The sequence below is a fragment of the Gekko japonicus genome, unplaced genomic scaffold, assembly GCF_001447785.1.
Source record: "Gekko japonicus isolate JY-2015 unplaced genomic scaffold, Gekko_japonicus_V1.1 scaffold1138, whole genome shotgun sequence".
In the NCBI taxonomy this organism is placed as follows: Eukaryota; Metazoa; Chordata; class Lepidosauria; order Squamata; family Gekkonidae; genus Gekko; species Gekko japonicus.
The window spans coordinates 421,550-448,049 of record NW_015170923.1 but is presented as its reverse complement, the minus strand read 5'-3'; the positions used below and the strand labels follow the sequence as shown (position 1 = coordinate 448,049).

The following is a 26,500-nucleotide window of genomic DNA, read 5'->3' as shown; positions in this document are numbered from 1 at the left end:
CCACCCCATCACCCAGATCACGTATTGAAAAGTAGCCTGAGTCCTGTGGCACCGATCAGATGAGACGCTGCTGACCGCGACTCTCTGGGCCCAGATCAAGACGGGCTGCTGCTGCTGCTGCGTGAGTCTTCTGCAGCAGGAGAAAACTTTTTCCCTTGTGATTTTTCTAAATTCTGTTATCTGTACATTTTCTTTTCTTTTATGTATTTTCATTAAAAGTTTAATAAAATTTCGAAAAACAAAAGGAAAGGAAAGAGCAAGCGTCCAGTAGCACCTTACAGACTCACCCCTCCACAAATGTTGTCAAGTCTTTACGGTGCTACTGGACGCTTGCTCTTTGGGTGCAGCTCTTCAACTGGTTCCCTATCCACCTTACTGCCCTGGAGTCCAGTCCCCACAGTCCTGTAGAGATGTAGAAATGTCTGTTCTCAGAATGACCAGTGCCCCAGACGTCTCTCCGAAAACCATTGGCATGGGTGGCTTTCCATGGGGCCAGGCACCATTGCCTCTGCAGGCCACCCTCTCCACAGAATCCCACCCCCTTGACAAAGTCTGCTCTCCGAGGTGGAGGTGGAAAGAGAAGCCAAGAACCGATATGCCTGTAGCCTGAAGGTAGGGGCCTGGATGACACCAAAGGTATTCAACAGCTCGACAGGCTTGAAACCCAAGCAATATTAACAGAAAATGGTACAGATGACTGTGCTGGTCCACTGGGGCGAAGATCCCAAGGCAGCGGGAGGAGGCCAGACAGCTTCCTTTAAAAAATCAACTGACATTTTCTTGGCTAGAACCCAAGCCTGCTTTCTCTTGTCTTCCTCATCTGGCCACGATAGAGCACAGGCTCTGGCAGAACCATTTCTACACAAAGGGGACTTTGCTAATGCTAAAACACCAAGACAATCAGCATTTTTTGAAATATATCCAGTCCAGCAGGCAGTTGGGCCACTGGATGACAAAGGAACAAATGGGTTGCTAAAGGAAGCCAAGGAGACTGCAGAGCATTGAACAAATTCTTTGCCACTTTCTTCACAGTGGAAGACATGGGGGCAGCTGCCCACACTAGAAGGGCTATATGTTTAAGGAGAGTGTCAAAGAACAGAGTCAACTAGAGGTGTTGTAGATAAAGATCTAGTGTGAATTGACAAGAACCCAAAAGAGTTCTTCAGTAATGGCCAAGCTACCTGTTATGCTTCGCACATGGTCCCAATGGGGACTTGCAGCCGTACACCACCTGCAGCTTCCCTGCGGCAACTCAACTGAGCAGCACTGCAGGGGCCTGATTCAGATCAGAAGAGGATGGGCTCCTGCCATCCCCTCAGTACCATTTGCCCCTGGAAACAGTACCGGGGGAAGGCAAGACCCCCCCACACACACCCACACCCCATTATTCGGATCAGAATCAGGCCCCTCTGTTGCTTCTAAATTGAGCCGTGGGTCTAAATCGAGCCCTGTGTAAAATAGAACGTGTAGTTCGGGCCTAATTTTTGATTTCTTAACAATAATAGCAACTTGTCATTCAAATCAGTCTACCTACCAGAGGAATGGAAAGTAGTAGATAAAGGTAAAGGTTCCCTTGCTCGAAAGCCAGTCGAATCCGACTCTAGGGTTGCGGGGCTCATCTCCGTTTTAAAGCCGAAGAGCCGAAAGAAGGTTGAGTTTGCTCAGGGCTCTGAGACTCACCAACTTCTGGAGCTTTTTTAGGGGTCCATTTGGTTCTCCTTGGTCCCATCGGTTCGTCGGGAGTACGAACTGATTGCAGAGGACTTTTATATCTGAGTCCCCCATTTGTGGCAACAACGGGTGTGGAGTCAGAATTGTCCTAACGCAGGAAGCACCGAAGATCCAGGGAGCTGACTCCACAGAAGACAGCAGTGATTCTGGTGAGCAGGGGCAAGGCTGTGGAGGGGACAGTGTTACCGGGTCATAAGTTACCCAAAGGAAAGTTATATGCTATGAGCCCTGCGGAAAAAGAGGAACTGCAGAGATTCATAGATAAAAATCTGGACTGGGGGTTCATTAGACCCGCTACCTCCCCCTTCGCTGTGCCAGTGTTGTTCTGAGGAAAAAAGGACAGGAGCTTAAGACTATGTACGGAAAATAGAGGGCTGAATGCAGTGTCCATGTCTAATGCCTACCCCCTCCCGCTTATCAAGGATTTGCTGGCAGAAGCTTCCTGAGGGAAATTTTTCACTAAGTTGGATGAGAGATGCCTACATCAGAGTGCGCATAAAAGAGGGGAATGAGTACAAGACTGCATTTAACACTCCACTGGGCCAGTTTGAATAACTGGTCATGCCATTTGGATAGGCCAGGGCCCCAGGAGTGTTTACGAATCCGATCAATGAAGTTTTACACAAGCACGTGTTCAAAGTGGTCGTTGTTTATCTTGATGACGTGTTAATATATTCACAAGACCCATGTAAAGTTGGTGAGAGAAGTCCTTAAAGCACTGTACGAAAATCATCTCTATGCTAAGCTATCTAACTGTGAATTTCATAAGGAGAAGATGGACTTCCTGGGGTACCACATTACAAACGAGGGACTGGGGATGGATCCCAAGGAAATACAGGATGTGGTGGAGTGGGAACCCCCACACACGAGGCGACAATTGCAATCCTTCCTTGGGTTTGCGAATTTCTACCGTCCTTTCATCCCAAACGTTGCCCAGGTCACTCTTCTGATTTGATGAAAACTAAAGGGAAGGCCCTTGAGAGTAAAAAGGGCGACTGTAAGTTGGAGTGGTCCCCAGAGTGCCAGCAAGCCTCTGAAAGACTGAAGGCCTTGTTTACCTCCGAGCCCATTCTCCACCACCCGGATGGGACTAAGCCGTTTATTGTCCAGGTGGACACCTTGGACATGGCTATTGGGGGGGGGGCTATTTTGCAACAGGGCCCAGATAGTAAATTACACCCCCTTGCCTACATCTAAAAAAAAATAATAATCCAGCACAGAGAGGAACTGGTCTGTTTGAGACAAGGAGGCAGCTGCCATTAAGTTGGTCTTGACTACTTGGAGACATTGGTTAGAAGGGGCCCAGGTTCCTTTTGAAGTGTGGACTGATCATAAAAGCATTGAAAAGTCCCTAGCACCTGAATGTGAAACAGATGCGCTGGGTGGGATTTTTCTCTAAGTTTTCATTTCACTCTCAAGCATCTCCCCAGGAAGTCAAATTTCCTGGCTGATGCACTGTCCCGCCTGTTGCAGCACGCCAGTCAACATGATGAGATCATAGACACTATGTTCACACCCACCCCGTTGGGGGGGGAGTTGTAACTCAAGCTCAAGTGAAGGTGGGGGGGGGAGCAGAAGGCGAATGGTGGACTGAAAAACTGAAAGCTGCTTATTCCCTGCACGATTTAGACACCATAAATAAAGAAAGACACCTGATCCAACGAGAGGATGGGTGCTGGTATAAAGGGGATAAACTGTTTGTGCCAGAGGTGCTGAGAGGGGAAGTTCTTTTGATGGGCATGACAGCAAACTGTTGGGACATTTCGGATACTTAAAAACCCTGCATTTGATTCAAAGACAGTTCTGGTAGCCTCATACGCGAGGGGATATTTCAAAATACGTGGGGACGTGCCAGACCTGCCTCATGAGTAAATGCAGGGGAGGGAAGGTGCCGGGCTTGCTCCAGCCCCTAGAAACTATGCACTTTATTACAGACATACCCCCCAGTCAGGAGAAAACCACGATCTGGGTGGTTGTGAACTTGTTTCAAAGCAGGTGCACTTCATCCCTGCAAACAGGTGCCCACAGCCCAACAGTTAGCTCAGATGTTTACGCAACACATTGTGAGATTGCATGCAGTACCCCGCAAGATAATTTCTGATAGGGGCTCACAATTCGTTGCCAAGTTTTAGAAAGAACTTTTAAAGGTTTTGGGAATGGAGCAGGGACTAAGTAGTGGCTACCACCCTGAAATCAATGGCCAAACCAAGTGCACCAATCAGGTCTTAGAACAGTTCCTCAGGTGTTTCATAAACTATCAACAAGATGATTGGGTGCAGCTCTTGCCTTTTGCAGAATACAGTTACAATGATTCTGTGCATAGCTCTACAGGGATGTCCCCTTTTAAGGCAGTCCATGGGTACGAAGGGGAGCCTCTCCCTACACTGAATCTAGATGAACCTGTGATTGGTGATGCTCAAGTGTGGTGGTCTACTGTGACATGGGGTTGGGAAACCCTTCAAAAGACTTTAACCAAAGCTAAGGAGGACTATAAATGCTAAGCCAACAAGAACCGAGGCCCTGAGTGGGAACTGGCCTGGGGGACCATGTTTACATTTCTACCAAGCACCTTCGAGGGGTGCAACCAGGGAAAAAACTGGGGTGGAAATATACTGGTCCTTTTAAAATGACTTGGTTGATAAACAGGGTGACCGTAGAGGTGGGATTGCCAAAAAAACTTGTGTCACGTGCATTCTGTGTTTCATTTTAGCTTGCTGAAGAAAGATCCTGGACCCCTGCCCTGGACTCTTCGTCGTCCTGCTCCTCCTCCTCTAATGGTCAACGGAGAAACCCACCAGGAGGTGAAGGCTGTCCTGGACTCTAAATTGAAATGGGGTCATTTGTTTTACCTAATTAAATGGAGGGACTTTGGGCCTGAACACAATGAGTGGGGTTCAGTGATCACATAAAGGCCCCTGGCCTGGTCCGCGTATTCCATAAGCGCAACCTTCTCAAACCGGGTAGATGAGGAGGCTTGGGGGGGGGGGGCAGAATGTCAAGCTTCGGTTCACCTTGTCCCACTTCACTGCTTGCCATAATTTAGGGGGGAGGGAATCCCTGAGGGGAGTGCATGGGTGTTTTGAGTGCATGCTTGTAGAAGCCATAACTTTCCTTAAGATTGTGCCCCACCGCTGGTTCCCAAGGGAGCTGGCCTCGGAGACTCTTTTGCCAGGCCTGGATGTAGATAAGGTTGACATAGCTACAATAGGGGCTGAATGGTGACGTATGCGAGAGGTGTGGGGTGCATTTTGTATTATCTATAATAGGGGCTTTTGCGTGCCTTTTTCTCAGTTCTGACACAGGACCTGTTTTCCCAAAGTAAACATATCTCAATAAACTACCACTGCTTAAGAGCGTTGTCGAGAGTGTCTTAACTGTGGGGACCTGATACTATCTTAATTTGGCTGGGAAATTGTCCATCAGCTGATCTGGCCACCCTGAGCCATGCCACAGTAACCTTGAGGCTACACTACTGTAATGTGCTCTAGCTGGGGCATTGAAGACTATACGTCTCCTTTTTCAGCAAAGCAGCCATTACACAGAAGAGTCCAAGATCCTGGCTGCAGCAATTCTATGCACAGCACACACCAAAAGTTTCCTAGGGGGTGTTCTATGCCAAAGAAATGCTCGAGAATCAGAAGCTATGGAGCAAAGCACTGCAGTGGCTGTGCTGGTCACGGTTTTCCTCTTCCAGGGCCACCAGTCTCCAGGCCTCTCTGCTGAATGGAAAACAACCATCTGGAGGGACCATCTGTAGGCAGCCCGAACTGCTCCCCAATCAGTCACTGTTTGCACTGGAGTGCGTACATGACAAAAACCTCTCTCTCTCTCTCTCTCTCTCTCTCTCTCTCTCAGTCAATTGCTGATATCAAGATTGGGATGGACCGCAGAATGCCAGGGTGGACCGCAGAGGGAGGGGGAGGAGCTTGTGCAGACATTTCTCCAGGGCCTCCAGTGAGGAGGTCATGTTAGAAGAAGCTCTGCTGTGTGCATTTTGGGCACTATTTCTATGCACTCACTCACCTACAGGGATAGATACTGCACACCAGTGCTGACTCATGCCCACCACGTGTCAAAAGCCGTGGCCCAGTGGGCTTTGGATACATGCATAAGAACAATGCATGTGCATGTGTCTTATGTACATAAAATTTAAATATACCCCAAATTTAAATATGCAAGCATAAATATTACATTGCATACATAATTTTTAAGCCAAATGACAGCTTTGACAAGATGCCAAGAAAACAATATCAGATCCCGGCGGTTTCACCAGCTGCTTTGATGAGAGGATTATGTTGCCCTGGAAACCAGGGGCTCAGCCACTGAAATGAATCCGAGGAGCCTGCCTCCCCGCCCAGTCCACCTTCTCTCCCCCTCTGGCAGCAGCAGCAGCAGCGGCAGCAGGGGCAGGAGGACGGGAGGGACGCTGCCAAAGCCCGGGGTGGGGCACAACTTTCTAATATAGTATCAAGAGCAATAACACCACCTCCCTGTTATCTGTGGAGGCAGCCATAGAGAGCTCCCACATAGTAGATCTACTGTACACACCAAATACACAACGCCGTTCTCAGGACATTCCCAAATGGCACACAGCCAAACACATCATATATAACCCCTGGGAAACATCAGGGCCCATTGCCTGGATACAGAGAGGGGGCCGGGGGAGGCAAGAGAAAGGAGGGAGGGGGAGAAATCTGCCAACTTCCTCTCTGATAGTTTGTTTTTTCTTTATGGTGTTTTCTCTTTATGGGTGGGGGGGGGGGCTCATGAGGCTAATTATGGAAACGAGTATGATCAACCCAATGAGCGGCATCCGACCAATTCTCTTTGCAGCCAAACTCTCTGTGTGTGTGTGTGTGTGTGTGTGTGTGTGTGTGTGTGTGTGTGTGTGTGTGTGTGCGTCACAGGAACATCTGACATAGACTCTGGGCAACAATTCCATCCTCTCCCAAACAGGCAAAGTGGCCGTGCCCCAGCAGGGAAGCCACGAGTGCCAGAGAAACCCAGCCAGGCCTGGAAGAAAGAGCAGCGAGAGGCCGTGCTGACAAGCGGGCTAGGAAATGAGGGGCAGGACACCCGTCTCCGTGGGACTCGAGGGTGGGGGGCCGGCAGCAGGAGCAGAGGTGGACTGCTGAGGCCAGCCCTGAACGGGCCTCTTCCAAAGCTTCTTGCCCAGGAATCTGAACGGGCAGCCAACCCAGAGAAGACAGCCGCGGCCACCACCACCACCGCCGCGGCCAGGAGAGGGGATAGGGCCCGGGGGCTCCTCCGCCCCACATCCCACTGCCTCTTCCCCCCACCCCCGCTGGTCTGAACAGCCTTGGGGTGGGGTGGGGGCCGGCCACCTTTTCGCCAGGGAATCCCATCCTCTGGGGGACCTGCCAAGCCTTCTGAGGCCTTTTTGCCCGAGCTATTAGCGCGCTGGATGCCAGGCAAGGCCATGCCCAAACTGGCTTCTGGGGGAGTTTTGTTTTAGAGGGATGGAGACCATGTTTTCCTTCTTCAGTAAACTCACCTGGAACCGTCAAGAGGAGGGCAGCTGAGGCAGCAAAATAAGCCGTGGGAGGGGGGGAGACCACGCCCCATGGCCCCAATTCCACGGTGGCCTACTCACCGGCTGACCAGAGCCAGGGCTGGAGCAGAAGATGGTGTACTTTCGGATGACCCCATTGGGTTTGGTGGGTGGGAGCCAAGACACCACCACGCTGCTGGCAGAGGAAGGGACCGCTTTGATTCCAGCAGGGGGGCCAGGAACTAGAGGAGAGAGAAAACAGCGCAGGAGGTTACCCTGGAGAGAAGATGCTTCCCATTCCCCGGGGGGGGGGGCTATGTGTAGATTCCCCAGGGCCATTCTGCAAACTCACTGGGACTACAGGCCAAACAAAGCATGCCAGAGTAGACCTCCTTCCACAAAAGCATTCCTTTCACAACGTGGCATTATGGGTACACCTTCCCGTGGGAGGGGGGTGGGCTTGCGGTCAGAGGGCAGCCCCCACCTGCCTCCCTCATTTGGATTTTCAAAAGCGGCACAGGCATATTTGCAATATTAGCTCCAAAGGACTAGCCCCGGCTCTCTCTTGAGCATATGTGCAAACACATGAGTGCTTGAGCAGCGTACACGCCCTGCAGCCGAAGATCCCTTGCCCTTGGTGTCTGGTGTTGCCACGAGGCGGCTCTAGAAGAGCGCAGGGGCTTGGAGGCCCTCGGGAGAGCCAGCCCAGCCCAAATATGCACGTCTCAGCCAAGGCTCCCGGGGCTGCCTGCCGCTCACGGGCGATGGGGGCGTGGAGGGGGCAGGCCTGGCCGGGAGCCAAAGGGTCGGGGGGGGCCCTAGCCCCGAGATCCCACACACACACTGTGGCTACGGGCCTGGCCAGCCACCTGCCCTGCGACACCTCCGAGAAGCACAGCCCCCAGGAGTCCTCAGGGAAGAGGCCACAACCAGCTGGTTCTCGGGGAGACTGAACTTTCCCTCGTCCACCAGCACACAGGATAGTTTTTAGAGAAGAAACTATTTAGGAGACGGCCATCTTGTTTTTAGGAGAGGAGCACCAAAATTTGTTTATGACTATGATGTGTTTTAATATTTTTAATGTTTTTATTGTTCTATTGTATGATTGGCGATATGCCGTGTAAGCCGCCCTGAGCCTCCGGGGAGGGCGGGATAAAAATGTAAATAATAAATAAATAATAAATAAATAAACAAAATGGGACTAAATGTGGCAAACCTTTACATCCAACAGTCCGAACTGTGCCAGGCAGCAACCGCTGGCCTATGCTTGCTTGGCACAGCCAGTGCCATCTCAGCCACTTTGGCCTCCTGGGTATTCACACCCTCCAGACCCCTTCTCTGGCACACCCTCTGCCCGTTGACCAGGCACACCCACACGTTCTGCAGACGGCACCAGAACAGGCCGGGCTGGGCCGGGCCTATGAAGAACAAGAGCCATTCGCTCTCCTGAGGTAGGCTATGATTTCCCACCACTGGACGTCCTTCCCAGCCCCTTCCTAGACAGGCCCTTCCCCAAACACTTTGTGAAGCTTTAGGGACTAGAAACCTGACTGACTCCAATCTTCTGGCACCTCACCTGTTCTCCAAGAATTCTCAAAAATACTAGACAGAGGCTCGGAAATTACATCCGCAAGTTCTTTTATTATCCTTTGATGCAGTTCATCTGGCCCCAAGGACTTAGTCGCCCTGAGCCCGTCTTGTGGGGAGGGTGGGGTAAAAATCCCAATAAATAAATAAAATAAATAAATTAGTTTCATTTAAAGAAACTAGGTGTTTCTGTACTACCCCTATGCTGATCCTAGGCTACAACCCCTCCCCTCATCTTGTGTTCTGTTTTTGCCATGTGGAGCCCCGTTCCCCTCACAACAGAGAAATAAGAATCAAACATAAGAACATAAGAACATAGTAGAAACTTTCTCAAAAAAAAGAGATGTTAGTCTGACATCACGTGTTCTTGAGAAACCCATGATGGCTCTTAGTAATTACAGCCATCCTTTCTAAATGCTCAAAGACAGACTGATTTGTTCTAAAACTTTTATAGGTATAGATGTCAAGCTGATGGCTCAGTAGTCAGTAGGACAACCTGGATCCTCCTTTTCCCCCTTCTTGAAGATGTGGACAACATTTGCCTACCTCCAATCTTCTGGCATCTCACCTGTTCTCCAAGAATTCTCAAAAATAATAGACAGAGGCTCGGAAATTACATCTGCAAGTTCTTTTATTATCCTTTGATGCAGTTCATTTGGCCCTGAGGACTTAGTTTCATTTAAAGAAACTAGGTGTTTCTGTACTACCACTACGCCAGTCCTAGGCTGCAAGTCCATTCCCTCATCATGTGTTCTGTTTTTGCCATGTTGAATACCATTTTCCTCGCAAAAGAAGACTGAGGAAAAGTAGAAATTGAGCAGTTCTGCCTTCTCTTCATCACCTGTTACAATTTCACTTTCCTGTCCCTGCAATGGGCCTACCATGTCCTTGCTCTTTTTCTTAGTTTGAACATAAGAAAAGAACCCTTTTTGTTGTTTTTAGCATCACTCATCAGGAAAAGCTCATACTGACCTTTAACTTTTCTAACTTTCTCTCTACAAGCACTGGTTATTTGTTTATATTCATCCTTGCTTATCAGGCCCTCCTTCTACTTTCTAAATGCGTCTTTTTATTTCTCAGGTCTTTAGAAAGCTGTTTATGGAGCCACCTTGTCTTCTTTAGGCTCCTCCCATTTTTCCTTCTCATAGGAACTGTTTGTGGTTGTGCCTTCAGTATTTCGCTTTTAAGAAACTCCCACCCCTCTTGAACTCCCTTCTCCTTAAGTATTTCTGACAATGGGATTCTACGTAGCATAAATTTAAGTTTGTCAAAATCTGCTTTCCTGAAGTCCAATCTATGTGTCTGATTACATACAGCTTTTACCTTCCCCAAGACCATAAATTCCAAAATTACATGGTCACTACAACCCAGAGTGCTCACTGATTTCACCTCTACAACCAGTTCTTCCCTGTTGGTAAAAATCAAGTCCAACACAGCAGATCCCCTTGTTTCCCTCTCCACTTTCTGGAAAGCAAAGTTGCCAATGAGACAAGTCAGAAATGCTTTCTTTTTTAACCTTTCATTTTTAACCGAGTTGGACTTCCAACAGATATCTGGGTAACTGAAATCTCCCATGACCACTGTGTCCCGTGTCTTTGAGAACTTTGTAATCTGTCCTAGGAGTGTCTCATCCAAATCCTCTGCCTGGCTTGGTGTTCTATAGCAGACCCCCACCATAATATCACTAATTTCTTTCTCCTCTCAACTGAACTTCCATTCTATTTCCTCACACGTATAAACTTCTTTATATATAATGTGACTCCTCCGCCCTTCCTTACTTGTCTGTCCCTTTTAAATAAGTTGTACCCCTGAAACCTAATATTCCAGTTGTGTCATCCCACCAAATTTCAGTAATGCCTATTAGGTCATAGTTCCCTTCCTGTATTAGGACTTCACGTTCCTCCTGCTTGTTTCCCATACTCTGCACATAAGTGTAGAGACATCGGAATCCATGTTTTATGCACCCTGAGGTTTTTGTTTCTGTACTTACCTATGAGTTAATGTTACCTAGCATACATGCCACTCCCCACAAGTATTAGGAGCTCTTATCTCCAGTTATTGGCATCGTATTGGGCTTTACATTTTTGTCTCACTCCCCCATAGGATTTAGTTTAAAGCTCTCATTAGGTTTGCAAGGCTGTTTCCAAACACATTTCCCCCACCCTTGTGAGGTGCAAACCATCTCCAGATAGAAGAGCTTCATCTCGAAAACGTAGGCCATGGTCCAAAAATCCAAACGTTTCCTGATCTACATAGCCAGTCACTGATTTGCAATATTCTTCTTTCCCTTCCTAAGCTACGGCCTAAGCTACGGAAAATACAACCTGCGCTCCCAACTCCTTCACCTTCTTATCCAGAGTCACATAGTCTCTTTTAATACATTCTGGGTTGTGCCGGGCAGTACCATTTGTTCCCACATGGATGAGCAAAAAGGGATAATAATCCGTGGGCTTGATTAATCTTCCTGCCCTTTCTGTCACATCCTGGATGCGTGCACCCAGTAGACAGCATACCTCTCAAGATGACAAGTCCAATTGGCCCACTTTGGCTTCTACCCCTCTCAGTAGGGAATCCCCAATTACCAAGACATGCCTTCTCCTATATTGGGGAGGAGACGCTTGAGTTCTCTCATCCACGGGGGTTTGAGGAATTTTCTTCAAGCTTCCTGGAGGCTGGGGGAGGAGCCCTTGTTCCAGTGGTTCAGAGTCACTATCTGTGGGGAGAACCAGGAACTGATTGCTTAGTAACAGGGGCTCAGAATGTCTCTTGATTTTCCTGCTCCTGGGGTTACACTCTTCCATGTGCCCTCCTCCTGTGCCGGGTGCTCCTCCATTTGCTGAGATACCTTTCCCTCCTCCTCCTGTTGCCCTCTCAGGAGTGCTTCAGGCATTCTGTCCATGAAATCTTCACATTCCCTTATAAGCTGGAGTGTGGACAAGCACACCTCAAGTCCCTGTATCTTTTCCTCCAGTAGGGCTACCAACTTACACTTACTGCAAGTGTAATTGTTGTTACCCTCAGGTAAGAATACAAACATGCCACAGACTTTGTATGTTACTGCCTCAGCTCCCTCACCAGCCGTGCTGCTGCAATCCATTTCAAAATTAGTTCAGTTTAATTTATTTATTTATTCCATTTGTATCCCACCCTCCCCGCGAACAGGCTCAGGGTGGCTTACATAGTCGGTCCAAGGTACCATAAAATCAACATAAAAATACTTAAAACATTTTAAAACAATCAGGTAATCATAAAGTGCTAGTAATAGTAATCATTCCATCATTAATTGAGATGGCATGCTATATGATGTAACAGCAGACAATTTCCGACTCAGTGATCTTCTGGAGTCGCACAATGGTATGGCTCGATCTCAAAGCTGGGGCCGGCCCATAACCACAGATGTTGGTGGTAGTGGTGAGGGTGGCTCCTAATTGAAGGTCTGGTGGAAGAGCTCCATCTTGCAGGCCCTGCGGAACTGTAGAAGATCCCTCAGGGCCCTGATCTCTTCCGGGAGCTCATTCCACCAGTATGGAGCCACCACTGAAAAGGCCCTGGCGGCAGCAAGCCTGGCATCCTTGAGGCCTGGGAGGGTCAATCGGTGTTGTGACTCCCGATAACTGGCACTTCCTTGATAACTTCTCTACCAAACTGCCTCTCAAGTCTATTTGCAAAGGTTTGCAGAAGCAAAAACTAACTTAACAAATATAGAATGTAAGAGCTACTCAGCTTTCTACGGGGCCCCCAGGCCAGGCCCCTAGGCTGGCAGAGAAACTGAATTAAGTCTTTGCACATGTTTTACAGTGGAAAATGTGGGGCCTGTATCCATGCTGGATTCACTGTTCTTGGAAAAGGTGTCTGAAGAATTAGGTCAGGTTCAGGTGACAAGAGATGAAGTTATATGACTACTAAGGAAACTGGAAAAAACAGGTTGCTTACCTGTAACTGATGATCTTTGATTGGTCATCTGTGCATTCACACCCTTAAGACTCCAGGAGCCTGCGCTGACCCTGAGCAGTGACATCTAAGCCCCTAAAGGATCTTTCATGCCCCCTCCCTGTGCATGCCCAGGAATTCCACTGCACATGCTCAGGGCAGGGTGCAGAGATCCTGCCAGTTCCTTCTGACCCCTGTCCAACCCACACAAGACTGTAGGCTGCCAGCGGAGGGGAAGGTCGGACGGGTGGTGTGGATGCACAGATGACCACTCGAAGATCCAGATACAGGTAAACAACCTGTTTATATTCTTCGTGATGTCTGTGCATCACACCCTTGGGAAAGTAGGAAGCTCTGGGTAATGGCCGCCACTCAGTTGCACATCAATTGGAGAACAGCTCGTCCCACAGCAGCACGGCTCCTGGATCGAACATCTAAGGCGTAGTGCTTGACGAACATGGTAGGCATCGCCCAGGTCGCAGCTCTGCAGATCTCCTGCAAGGGGGTGCCTCTGAGGAATGCCGTGGACGTGGCCAGCGCCCTCATGGAATGTGCTCTGCCCAGACCTGGAAGTGGATGCTTAGCCAAGAAATAACCTAACTTGATCATCTCCACGATCCACTTAAACAGTCTTTGAGCAAGGATTCTGAGCCCTTTCGTATGTTCTGCATAGGAGACAAAAAGGCGAGTATCCCTTTGCAATGCTTTCGTTCCGTCCAGGTAAAACAGGAGAGCTCTCTGAACACCAGTAGGTGGAGGTGTCTCTCTGTCTGAGTCTTCAGTTCATGAAAGAAGGTAGGTAGAGAGATTTCCACTTGGAAGTCTGAGATGACTTTAGGGAGAAACTTAATATCCGGGAGTAATGATACCCCTTCTCCATGAAAATGCAGGTAGGGTGGATCACACCTGAGTGTCCGCAGCTCACCCACGTGCTTGGCAGATGTAATGGCCACCAAAAAGGCTGTATTCCAGGATAACAGTTGGAGGTTGCACGTGGCCATGGGCTCAAAAGGATGACAAGTCAGGCTATGCAGGACAAGGGGTAAGTCCCATGCAGGAATGGGTTCCTTTACTGGGGGGTAAAGACGGAGTAGGCCTTTCAAAAAACATTTGGTGTCCGGATGGGCAAACACTGAAAACCCATTTGTACGATTGTGGTAAGCCGAAATAGCAGCTAGGTAACCCTGCAAAGAAGCATGACTCATGCCCTTATCCCCCAAGCAATGTTCCCTCTAAGCTATGGAGCCCTGTGAGCAAAAATTCTACTTTGTGAGCTACTGGCATTAATGTTGTGAGCAGGAGATTTGGCTGCTGCATAAATTAATTTGCTCTGAAGCCATCCTTCCTGAGCTAAGACAAAAATGTGTGAGCCAGAGGCTAAGAAACTGTGAGCTAGCTCACACAAACTCAGCTTAGAGGGAACACCGCCCCCAACGTGAGGTGGTAGTTGAAAATGAGGGGAAGGCCTGCTGTGGTCAGTGGAGCCCCAAGGACTCAAACTTCGCCCACTTGTAGGCATAGGATCTCCTCGTAGACTGTTTTCTACTATTCACCATGACATCCCTCACCCTCTTGGAGAAGGAGCTCAGGTGATCTCCACGCCATCAGTTTTAGATGGGGAATATCATGATGATGAAGAAGAAGAGGTTGGATTTCTATCCTGCCCTTCACTACCCAAAAGAGTTTCAGAGAGGCTTACAAACTCCTTTCCCGTCCCCTCCCCACAACAGACACCCTGTGAGGTGGGTGGGGCTGAGGGAGCTCTGACAGAAACCGCTCTTTTTCAAGAACAGCTGTGCCAGAACTATGGCTTGCCCAAGGTCATCCAGCAGCTGCACGTGGAGGAGTGAGGAATCAAACTCGGTTCTCCCAGATTAGAGTCCGTGCACTTAACCACTACACCAAACTGGCTCTGATGAATTAGAGAGGAGATCTGGGGCAGGGAGAAAGTGATGAATTTCTCCCCAGGATAAGTTGAAGAGAACTGGGAACCAAGGCTGCCGCAGCCACCAGAGAGTGATGAGGATGCACCCCGGTTTTTCCCTTAGGATTTTGTTGATGACCCTGGTGATCAGTGGGATCGGAGGGAACATGAAGAGGAAGGTGCTCAACCACGGGATGAGTAGGCCATCTCCCAGTGACAGTGGGTCCATGCCTCCACTGCAACAAAAATTCGAACATTTTCTGTTACGTCTGTTTGTGAAGATGTCTATGGTTGAACACTGGGCGCAGGTGAGTCAATTCAGTTCCCATTTGTGCAACTCCGCACCGCCCCTACTCAGGCGCTTGAGTATTCTGCTCCCCTGGGAGGTGTGTGGCTATCAGGAAGAAGAAGGCTTAGAGGGAACATGATTGCAGTCTTCAAGTATTTGAAGGGCTGTCATGTAGAAGATGGAGCAGATCTATTCTCTCTTGCTCCGGATTGCAAAACTAGATCTAATGGATGGAAATTACGAGGGAGTCGTTACCGGCTAAATATCAGGAAAAACTTCCTAACTGTAAGAGTGGTTGAGCAGTGGAACAGTCTGCCTTGGAAGGCGGCGGATGCTCCTTTGCTGGACATTTTCAAGCGGAGGCTGGACGACCATCTTTCGAGTATGTTGTAGGGCTATCTTTTATATTTATTTATTTATTTATATTTCAACGTATTATACCGCCCTAACCCCTAAGGGTCTCTGGGCGGTTTACAGGGGCATTCTTAAGAGTTGTTAACCCTATCTAAGGCCACATACTGAAGGGGTGGGGGTTCCCTACCAGCACCCTGTGATAGGTCCGCTGCGTTCTCTTTCTGGCTGTTGGCTGCTCTCCTTCTTCGGCGGTTAACTGGCATCTTATGTCCACTGGTCGGCTGCTTTTTCCTTGGTGGGACCATCTTCCCGGCGCCTGCCTTCGCGTCTGTTCCAGCCTCGGCTCTGTCCTGAATGGCTCCGCCGCGCTCACAGTACACGTCATCAGACGCAGACGCCAGTCTCCACCACAGTCTTTCCGCCGCCAGGGATCGCTCGACCGATGTTTCTTCTCGCCACTGCCGTCCAGGCTCCGCCGCCGCTGCTGCCATTGATGTTTTCGCCGCACGCCGCACGCTGCTGCGACCACCACGAACCTCCTTTTTACAGAGGCAGGTGCCCCCCACCCTTCTAAGGGTGGGTACCCATTTGCCTACTCGCATGATTTTAATCGCTTTCGGGCTGCTGGGTAGGCGGGAGCTGGGACTCGAGGCCAGGTGCTCACCCTGGCCGCGGTGGATTCTCGAACAGCCATAGCGACTGTTCAGATGTTATTGTTAGCAGGCGTTTAGCCGCCTGGTCTCGGACATCTGCTCCCATAAGGAATATTTATAACAGCTCATGCATGCCAAGTAGTTGGCGATCTTAATTCCTAATGTTGCCATAGAGTAGAAGTGCCTGCCAAACACGTCTGATATCTTCCCTTCTTTATCAGAAGGGGCGGAATGGGTGTGCTTGTTTCTAGAGGAGGAAGTTAACACCTAGGAGTTGGGCTTGGGATGTGAAAACAAGAATTCTGTTCCCAGTTCTTGGACCTTATACATGTGGTCCAATCATCTCGAGGAGATGGGAGTAGATGCTTGTTTGTCCCATGGTTGCTTTGCAGCTTGGAGCATGACTGAGGTCATAGGGAGGGCTACAGCTGTCGACATGTCGAGCTGTACGATGTCAAAGACTGTATCAGTCACATCTGAACATGGCTGGAGGATGGAGAGACCTAAGGAGTCTCTCCATCCTTTTAACAAGGTCTCTATATGTTTTCAGATCCTCGGGTGGAGAAATAGGTAAGTCATCAGTAGTATGAGTAGGAGGCGATGGGGTATGATGGACTGAGTTGTTGTCATCCGAGTCTTGTCCATGGGAATTGTGATCAGTGTCGGAGATGTCTGATTTGGCCTGTATGGGATTCACGGATGACTTGATTTTGTTAGCGGTAAACATCGATATCGATGAGGTTTGTTCTGTCAGCTTCGACACAGGTTTCTGTTGGCGTCGAGGTACTGGCATTGGTGTATCAGCCAAATTCTTAGGCGTTGCCCGTATTGGTGACCTGGAGTGATATGAAAGTGTGGCGCGCTGGTCCCAATCCGGGAAAGGAGGAGGATATGCACTGTAGAAGAATTGAAGTTGTCTCTGATCCCATGGCAATGTGGATTGTGCATGCCACTGGGGTGGTTGGGGATCATGGATGGCACCTAGCTCTCAATCTGGAGTACCGAGGTGCATGTCATCAGGCACAGCCCTGGACCAATAGTGACGGGTGCGGGTAGGTGCGTGCTGGCAGAGAGCTATTTCTACTTGATCCCCATGAGGAAGAACGACGATAGCTATGCTGAGTCAGATCAATCTCGCCGACCTCAGACTCAGATAGGCTAAGAGGTTGCGATGCACCGTGGTGGAGTTTCGCTACCGGGGAGTTCACCTGATCTGTCTGTTGCTGAGTTGGTGCCAACTGAATAGAGATCGGGTCCGGTACTCTTGATACAGTCTCTGCATCTGTAAGATGATGCATCAGGGCCTGCTTAGGGCTCACGGCACGGAGCTGCAGGCCAGGGCGTGCCTCTTTGCCCTTGTTTGACCCATGGACCTTCTCCTTTTTGCTTTTCTTCATAGGAGAGTCCAACTTCATGGCCGAGCTCAGCCTCCTCGACACCGACGCCCCGGAGTCAGGCGGGGTCAATGTCCATGGCTTTGATGGAGTAGAGTGACGAGTTGGGGCTGGCAGCCGGTCTATTGATCCCTTGGCCGATGCGGACTTAGTGGCCATTTTGGGTGGGGCCAGGGCTGACTCCAAGAGCGCGGCTTGCAAACGAGTGGCTGTTTTTCCTGGTTTGCCTCAAAAACGTGGCATAGTGGGGGCAAGTGTCCATCCTTTGGGCCTCACAGAGGCACAGCAAACACAGGGAGTGGCCATCGGTTGGAGCTAGTTTGCTCCCACAGCGGGGACTCCGTTTGAAGAACCCCGACATAGACCAAAGAGGAAGAAATAAGTTCGTTTGTAGAGAAGAGAAACGGAGCCAGAGTAGAGGAGAAGTTCACTGACTGGAGCAATGGAAGAAAATGTCCTATTCACGCAGCAGTCAGAAGAGAACTGGCAGGATCTTTGCGCCCTGCCCTGAGCATGCGCAGTGAAGTTCCTGGGCATGCACAGAGAGGGGGCGTGAAAGATCCTTTAGGAGCTATCATGTTCTGGGCTGTGCCACCAGAGGCCTACTAGGCCCAGGGAGCCTGGCTAGCAGTAGGTGAGGCTGGGCCTACAACTCCCAGAAGCCCCTGAGAAGTTTTGGAGCCAAAATTGACCAATAGGGAAGAAGAGGGCTGGGGAACAAAAGGGCTGGTGCCAGAGCAGAAGCTGTTCTTTCTTCCAGAGGGCAGAGCCAGAAGGCTGCTGCAGGAAGAAACCCTCATCCTGAGGGAAGGGTGAGTGGTCTAGTGTCACTTGGAATAGTGAGCTAGGGACAGTATATATTTAGACGCGTTAGGGCATTTGATTTCTTTTCTTTTCACCCACTTACTGTTATTATTCTGCACCTTGTTGTTTGACCTCCTATAAAATAAACTATTTTCCTTGTTTCACTCTGCCTGGTCCTCACGCCTATTATTTGGCCAAAAGGGAGGTCTGAAGGTGTTGGGAGGGTGCTCTGGGCCTTCTCAAGGGAACCTAAATCCAGAGTGGTGGCAGCGTCAGGTGCCATGACAGGAGCTTAGAAGTCACCGCTCAGGGTCAGCACAGGCACCTGGAGTCCCAAACATGTGATGCACAGAGACCATGAAGAAGGTTCAGTAGGTGTTAACCGAAATGTGAAACAGTTGATCTACTAACTAGTATTGTGGCTCAACTAGGCCTCCATGCCAGATAACTGGATAGCAGCAAATACCACCCCCACTTCTTTAAAAAGGGTCTAGGGGGAATCCAGGGAATCACAGGCCAGCTAGCCTAACTTCTATTTCAGGTAGGTGTGCCAATTGTGGGCAGGGATAGTCTGGAGATTTAGGGGTGAAGCTTGGTAAGGGTGCAAAGAGGAGACGCTATGAAGGCCACCTTCTGAAGCTGCCATTTTCTCTAGGGGAACTGATCTCTGCAGTCTGGAGATCCGCTGTAATTCCAGGACAACACCGGGTCCCACCCGGAGGCTAGCTACAGGGCAGATCAACGTGAATCCAGCATCAACATCAACACCACTATTAACAGCCTGACATGACCCAGACTTCGACGGAAGCTGATTGTTCTGTCGGATGCTGCTCATGCCCGCCATCGCACACGAATCAACGAGCACTGGCACTTTGTAATGTTTTAGACCTCTGTTGTTTATGATCTTGCCTACATTTGTTTTAGCTGTGTGATATCCCACGTGAGCCGCCTTGAGCCTGCTATGGCGGGGAGGGCAAGGTAGAAATTGATTAAATAAATAAAATAAACACACCTTTACTCAATGAGAGGTTAAAATGATGGCATTCTCTGGCCCTGAACACTGTGATGGGCATGGGCAGAGATTTTCTTTAAGGGTTAGACAGGTTTATGTAAGACACGTCTATCAGTGGCGACCAGCCATGGTGACTAGAAGGAACTTCCACATCCAGAGGCAGCAAACCTCTGAATGCCAGTGCTAGGAGGCACCATCAGGGGAAGACCTCGGCCACGAACACCCTGCTTGTTTGGCCTCTTAGGGCAACTGACTGCCAGCCGTGTAAAACAGGATGCTGGACTAGAAGGATCACTAGTCTGATCCAGGAGGGCTCCTCTGATGTTCTTGTGATTTTAGTGACAAGTCACATATACCAGTTAGCAGATCAACAATTTGACATTTAAGAATGTTCAAGTATAGGCCATCTGGAGTTGGAGACGTCTTAATTTTCAGTTTGCCTAGTAGCCCTAGAACTTCATCTCTTACCTCCTCAATTTGACTCAGTTCTTCCCAAAAACAGCATCTCCAGCCGAGCTTTTTCCAGTGAAAAGGACACAAATAATTTACTGTTTCTCAGCCGCCATCATCTCTGTCTTCCTCAAGCCCTTCTCTCTTTCCGTTGCCACCCAGAGGCCACCCGGCTGGTTCCCTAGCCAGGTTCCTGCTGCTAGTATATTTGAAGGGATGCTCCTGGTTTGTCCTTACGTGGGCAATCAGTACGACATCTTCATCTCACACCAGGGGTTCAACCCCACAGACGGCCAGGTCCAGAATGTCTACATCTTTCGTGGCTCTGTGAACAGCTGCACAGTCATTCATGATCTCTAGAAATCTCATTTCTCCAGCACAAGTCAAAACACATTTGCCCAGCCAGTTTGAGAGCTGCTGAAGTCACCCCACTTTGACGCCAAAAGGACTGGAAATTGGTATGCAAATATCACCCTGATTATTAAAAATGGGTGCAGAAGTGGAATTACAGATCACTTAACCTAGAGTCTGACCCAGGTAAATATGTAGAAACTGTAACTAAATACAGAATCATTAAGCCACTCGTGGGGCAAGTTTTTTTCTGGTGGGGCTGAAGTTCTCAGTGCAGAAAGAAAAGCCATTGAGCCAATAGAAAGCTGTTAGCAGGATAGATCTCTCAAGGGCAAGCTGTCAGCCACTTTAGAGGACACTTCTCAGCTGCTGCAAGTCAATCACTTCTGCCAGCCTTGGCAACAATCCTGATAACAAGCCGGCAGGTGGGGGCGATGACTTCTATAGTCAAGAAAGCTAACACTTCGGCACAAAAACTCTCTTAAAGGAGACCAGCTTCTTGACACAGAGTTAGAAGGGAACCTAGAGGTCACCTACTCCAACCCCCTTGCTCAGTGCAGGAATTAGTCAACTACAGCACCCCGTGCTGCTTAAAGAAATGTGCACCTTAAAAAAAATGTTTTAAAATGATTGGAAAAAGCATTTACAGGAGAAATTCTTCTATGGGGTGGAGCCCTTCCTCTCGCCCTGTGGTGAGTTTTATGCCTGCACTGGGCCGAGTGGATCACAGCTAGATTTAAACCAAACAGTTAGAGGCATGATTCAAACTCTGAGAGTTAGAACTTGAAAGACAAGAGAGGGAGCACAGCCCAAGCTGGGGGGGGGAGGAGGGGTTGGCCTCCCCAGCTCTTACCCTCCCCAAGTGAAGGGAGAGCGAGGGGAGCGGAGGCCGACTTTGGGGCGTCCCTTTTCCTCTGGCAGCGGCACTCCTTTCCTCACCCTTCCCACCCACATGGAGAGATTCAGGGGTGGGGCAGTTGCTGCTGCTGGGCTTCCCTGAGGAGGGATGCAGACCCCAAAGAGTTTGCTCCAACCACAGGAAGACCCCAAACAGGCCAAGAGGAGGCTGGGGGGAACCGCCTGCTCTTGGGCTGCTGCAGGGACCACTGGCACACACACAACCCCCGGGGGAAGTAGGAGTGTGGACTCAAATGCTCAGCAAACATCCACCAGCCGGCAACCAGGTGTGACTGGCGTCAGTGTGCAGCACAAACGAAGCGCTGCCCTGCAGAAACATTTCCTAGCAAGGCCCCATGCCAGGCACACAAGAGCGAGACTGGCTCAAGAGAGTAGGGAACCTGAATTCCAAACAAGATACCACATTTATTCCCCTATGGCAATGGTAACAACACGTAGAGCTCATGCACACATGTGTGTTGTGTGTGCATGTACATATCCACACACACATCCACACACACAACTGGTGATGGCCGAGGCCGTGTCCCGCAGTGGTGATCCAAAGGGCTCCTCTCATCACTTCCCTCTGCTTCCCTGAGCCAATCCAGACGCGTGGGGGGCACCGCTGGAAAGGGCCTCAGCTGTGCTGGTTGGATTTCTGAGCCTGGATTGAGGCGTGCCAAATCTCCCCCATCAGCAACCAAACAGATGCTGGTCTGGGCCGAATCTCCTGGCACACAGCAGCCTCTTGCCATCAACCCACTTGGTCAGAGAGCAGAAAACACAGGGGAGCACTCAACAAAAGGCCATACCTGTGGGTGCCACCTTGGAGAGCCCAGGGCTGGGGGCTTGCTGAGGAATGGGGAAAAAAAGGGTTCTCCCCTTCACAGGGGGTGGATGGGTGGTGGTGGTGCTCCATTCCAAACAATGGAACAGGCACTGTAAGAATTTGGGAGGGGGTGTGTGTCACGCCTTAACAGCCCTGGTTGATGCTGGCTTCGTGCTGCCTATCACCAGTGTGGACTCCTTTCACGGCCTCCATATACTGACGCATGTGCATGTGTGTCCATTTCTGTGTGTGTGGGGGGGATTCTGGCTGTCGTCTGTCTCATTGAGTTAGCAGTGGTGACAACGCTGGTGGACCCAGAGTACGTCTGGTGGGATAATATTCTTTACAAGTACTCTCAAGTAGCTAGCTGCGTTGGCCCTGGAGTGCCCAAAGTAGCTTTGGCAAAGGGAAACACGGTCCGCTCCAGAGCAACCCCTCCCCAGCCCCTCCCACAGAGGCAGAGCCCCTCCCTCCTTCCCTCCCTCCCTCCCAAAGGCTCTCGTGAATGAATGACGGGGGGCTGAGTCCTCCTGGCTCCAGGGAACTCAGGGAACCACATGCAGTTCTGCCTTCTGCTACAACCCTGGGAGGTGGGCGGAGGGAGAGCGACTGGCTAAGTGGGGATCTGAACCCAGGACTCTGCAGTTCTCCCCTGACACTCTCGACACTGTGGCACATTGCCTCCCCCCCCACCCTTTACGTCTCTGGCTGCCAGGAATTGGGCACCGACGCCAACCTCAAGTACACACCAATCGTCCGCCCTGGCCTGGACAGCCCCGGCGAGCCTGATCCCGTCAGATCTCGGAAGCTTGGATGGGAGACCTCCTTGGCATGCCAGCCACAGGCGGGAGGTGGGGCCAAGCCTCATGCAGCCCCCATCCCCCTGAATACCCTCCAGGCCTACTGGGGTAGGGGTCAGTCTCCAGAGGTCACCATGACCTCCAGGGGTAGGCATGTCCCGAGGACGGGACTCGGCCCCTAGGACCGGAGCTGCCGAGGCCGGCACGGAGCCTCGGCACGGAGATGTAAAAGTGTTTGCACCGCTTGGGAACAGTGATCATAATGTTGTTGAGTTCAACATTTGTACAAATAAGGAATTGGCCAAAAAGACTCACACAACCACTTTTAACTTTAAAAGGGGTAATTTTTCTGATATGAGGGGACATGTGGGGAGGAAACTGAAGGGAAAAGTAGAAAGGGTCAAAACCATTGGGGAAGCTTGGAAACTGTTTAAAACTACAATTCTAGAAGCTCAAAAAAAAAATATATTCCGCAGGTTAGGAAAGGCACAAACAGGTATAGGAAAAAGCCTACATGGTTAACAAACAAAGTAAAGGAAGCTGTAAAAGGTAAAAAGGATTCCTTTAAGCGGTGGAAAGCTAGTCACAGTGAGGCTGATAAAACGGAACACAGGCTATGGCAAATAAAATGCAAGTCTGTGGTCAGGCATGCAAAAAGGGAATATGAGGAGCATATAGCAAAAAATGTAAAGACCAACAATAAAACTTTCTTCAAATACATTAGAAACAGGAAACCAGCCAGGGAGGCAGTGGGGCCCTTGGATGACCAAGGGGTAAAAGGAGTACTGAAGGATGATAGGGAAATGGCTGAGAAGCTAAATGCATTTTTTGCCTCCGTCTTCACTGTGGAAGATGAGAGGTGCTTGCCCACTCCAGAGCCGCTGAGTTCGGGAGGGGTGTTGAAAGACCTGAGTCAGATTGAGGTGACGAGAGAGGAGGTCCTAAAACTGATAAACAACTTAAAAACTGATAAATCACCAGGCCCAGATGGCATACATCCAAGAGTTCTGAAAGAACTCAATTGTGAACTTGTGGATCTCCTGACAAAAATATGTAATCTCTCCTTAAAATCAGCCTCCATTCCTGAGGACTGGAAGGTAGCTAATGTCACTCCCATCTTTAAAAAGGGTTCCAGAGGAGATCCGGGAAATTACAGGCCTGTCAGTCTGACGTCGATACCGGGTAAATTGGTGGAAACCATTATTAAGGAAAGAATTAGTAGGCACATAGATGAACAAAACCTATTGAGGCAGACTCAACATGGGTTCTGTAAGGGAAGATCTTGTCTCACTAACCTGTTAGTGTTCTTTGAGGGGGTGAACAAACATGTGGACAAGGGGGATCCAATAGATATTGTTTACCTTGACTTCCAGAAAGCTTTTGATAAAGTTCCTCATCAAAGGCTCCTAAGCAAGCTCAAAAATCATGGGATAAAAGGACAAGTCCTTTTATGGATCAAAAACTGGCTAATTAATAGAAAACAGAGAGTGAGTATAAATGGGCAGTTCTCCCAGTGGAGGGGTGTAAGCAGTGGGGTACCACAGGGATCAGTACTTGGTCCACTGCTTTTTAACTTGTTCATTAATGATTTGGAGTTGGGAGTAAGCAGTGAAGTGGCTAAATTTGCGGATGATACGAAGTTGTTCAGGGTGGTGAAAACCAGTGAGGATTGTGAGGCACTCCAAAGGGATCTGTCAAAGTTGGGCGAGTGGGCGTCAACATGGCAAATGGGGTTCAATGTGGCCAAGTGCAAGGTGATGCACATTGGAGCCAAAAATCCTAACTATAAATACACGTTGATGGGGTCTGAACTGGCAGAGACAGATCAAGAGAGAGATCTTGGAGTTGTAGTAGATAACTCACTGAAAATGTCGAGACAGTGTGTGACTGCAATAAAGAAGGCCAATGCTATGCTGGGGATTATTAGGAAGGGTATTGTAAACAGATCAGCCAATATCATAATGCCGCTATATAAATCAATGGTGCGACCTCATTTGGAATACTGTGTGCAGTTCTGGTCACCACACCTTAAAAAGGATATTATAGCTTTGGAAAAAGTGCAGAAAAGAGCAACTCGAATGATAAAAGGGTTGGAACACTTTCCCTATGAGGAACGGTTAAGGCGCTTAGGGCTCTTTAGCTTGGAGAAACGACGACTGAGGGGTGACATGATTGAGGTTTATAAGATTATGCATGGGAAAGAGCAGGTAGAGAAAGAGGTACTTTTCTCCCTTTCTCACAATACAAGAACTCGTGGGCACTCCATGAAATTGCTGAGCGGTCGGGTTAGAACGGATAAGAGGAAGTCCTTCTTCACCCAAAGAGTGATTAACACTTGGAATTCACTGCCACAGGAAGTGGTGGGTGCTACAAGCATGGACGGCTTCAAAAGGGAATTAGATAAGCATATGGAGCAGAGGTCCATCAGTGGCTATTAGCCACAAGGTATAGATAGGGACTCTGGGGCAAGTGATGCTGTCATCTTGGTGCTTGGGGGGGGGGTCAACAGTGGGAGGGCTTCTAATGTCCTTGCCCCACTGGTGGACCTCCTGATGGCACTGGTATTTCTGGCCACTGTGGGATACAGAGTGTTGGACTGGATGGGCCTTTGGCCTGATCCAACATTGGCATCTCTTATGTTCTTATGTTCTTATGGAGCCGGGACGGCGAGGAGTGCCCCCCCCCCAAGACTTACCCAGACAGCAGGGTGTGTCGGGGGGAGCAGAGGAGTCGGTGCCGGGGAGACTGACGGGAGGTGAGAGGTCTCCGCAGGGGAGGGAGGACGGCCACAGTGGGGAGGGCGGCGGCAGCATCCGGGAAGGCGGCGGCGAAACAGACACACGCAGGGGGCAAAGAAGCCCGAAGTCCACAGGCAGCTGAGAGGCAGCCGCGCCGGGCACGCCCGCACACCAGAGCTCCGCGGCCGGGAGCTAGAGGGGACGGGAGGGTGGCCACACCCCGGGGAGAGCTTCCGAAGCTTTGTAAGGGGGCGGAGTCAGGAGCGGAGGAGGGCCCGGGACGGAGCAGGGCACGCTGGGATGAAGGCTGGGGAAATAAAAGGGGAGGAAGGAGGAGGCCGGGGATGACTCCTGGATGCCAAGTAGTCTGGAGAGACGAGGGGCAGCATCCAGCAGGGAAGGGTGAGGGCGAATGGTGAGTTAACCTTCCCCACCCTCCAGGTGTCTGAGGCCAATACCCTCCGAGGGGGCAGGAGAAAGGAGGGCTGTTCAAGGTGGCTGCCGCCGGCGGACTTGGGAGCTTGAGTGACGAGGACAGCAAGGGGTCGTCCTCGAGCTCCTGTGGCAGGCACACTCACACACACACACACTCACACACACACACACACTTGAATTAAAAAACAAAAAAACCCAGTTGGGAAATCCCTGGCGGTCTGGGGGTAGAGCCTGGGGAGGGGCCTCGGCAGGGCCCGCTTGGGATTCGGCCACTTCTTGCCCCTGGGCTCCCCCCTTCTGCTCTTGCCAGGCGCTGCGATGGCTCCTGAGAGAGGCCTCCGGGTCTGCTTTGCGTGGGTGAGGTTCCTCAGCCTGACAGGGGAGCAGGGCCTGAAACCCCGCAGAGGCTGGGAGTTAGCAGGGACTCAACTATATCCCATATAGGGGACTGGAGTGCTAAAGTGGGAAGTCAAAAGGTAACCGGAATAACAGACAAGTTTGGCCTTGGAAAGCAAAATGAAGCAGGGCAAAGGTCAACAGAGTCTTGTCAAGAGAACACACTGGTCATAGCCAACACCCCTTTCCAACAACCTAAGAGGCGACTCTACACATGGACATCACCAGATGGGCAACACCGAAATCAGATTGACTATATAATTTGCAGTCAAAGATGGAGAAGCTCTATCCAGTCAGTAAAAACAAGACCTGGAGCTGTCTGTGGATCAGATCATGAGCTACTCATAGCAAAATTCAGACTTAAACTGAAGAAAATCGGGAAAACCACGAGGCCATTCAGGTTTGACCTAGATC

At 49.9% G+C, this 26,500-nt stretch overlaps 1 protein-coding gene across 1 annotated transcript in view; it reads right to left on the bottom strand.

The window, feature by feature from the left end:
- DSCAML1 (Down syndrome cell adhesion molecule like 1) overlaps positions 1-26,500 on the bottom strand; it is a 290,951-nt gene that overhangs the window by 33,795 nt on the left and 230,656 nt on the right. Inside the window, exon 20 of the mRNA XM_015418776.1 lies at positions 7,346-7,485. Within this exon, the coding sequence (XP_015274262.1) occupies positions 7,346-7,485 (140 nt within the window). The remainder of the gene's footprint in view (positions 1-7,345; positions 7,486-26,500) is intronic.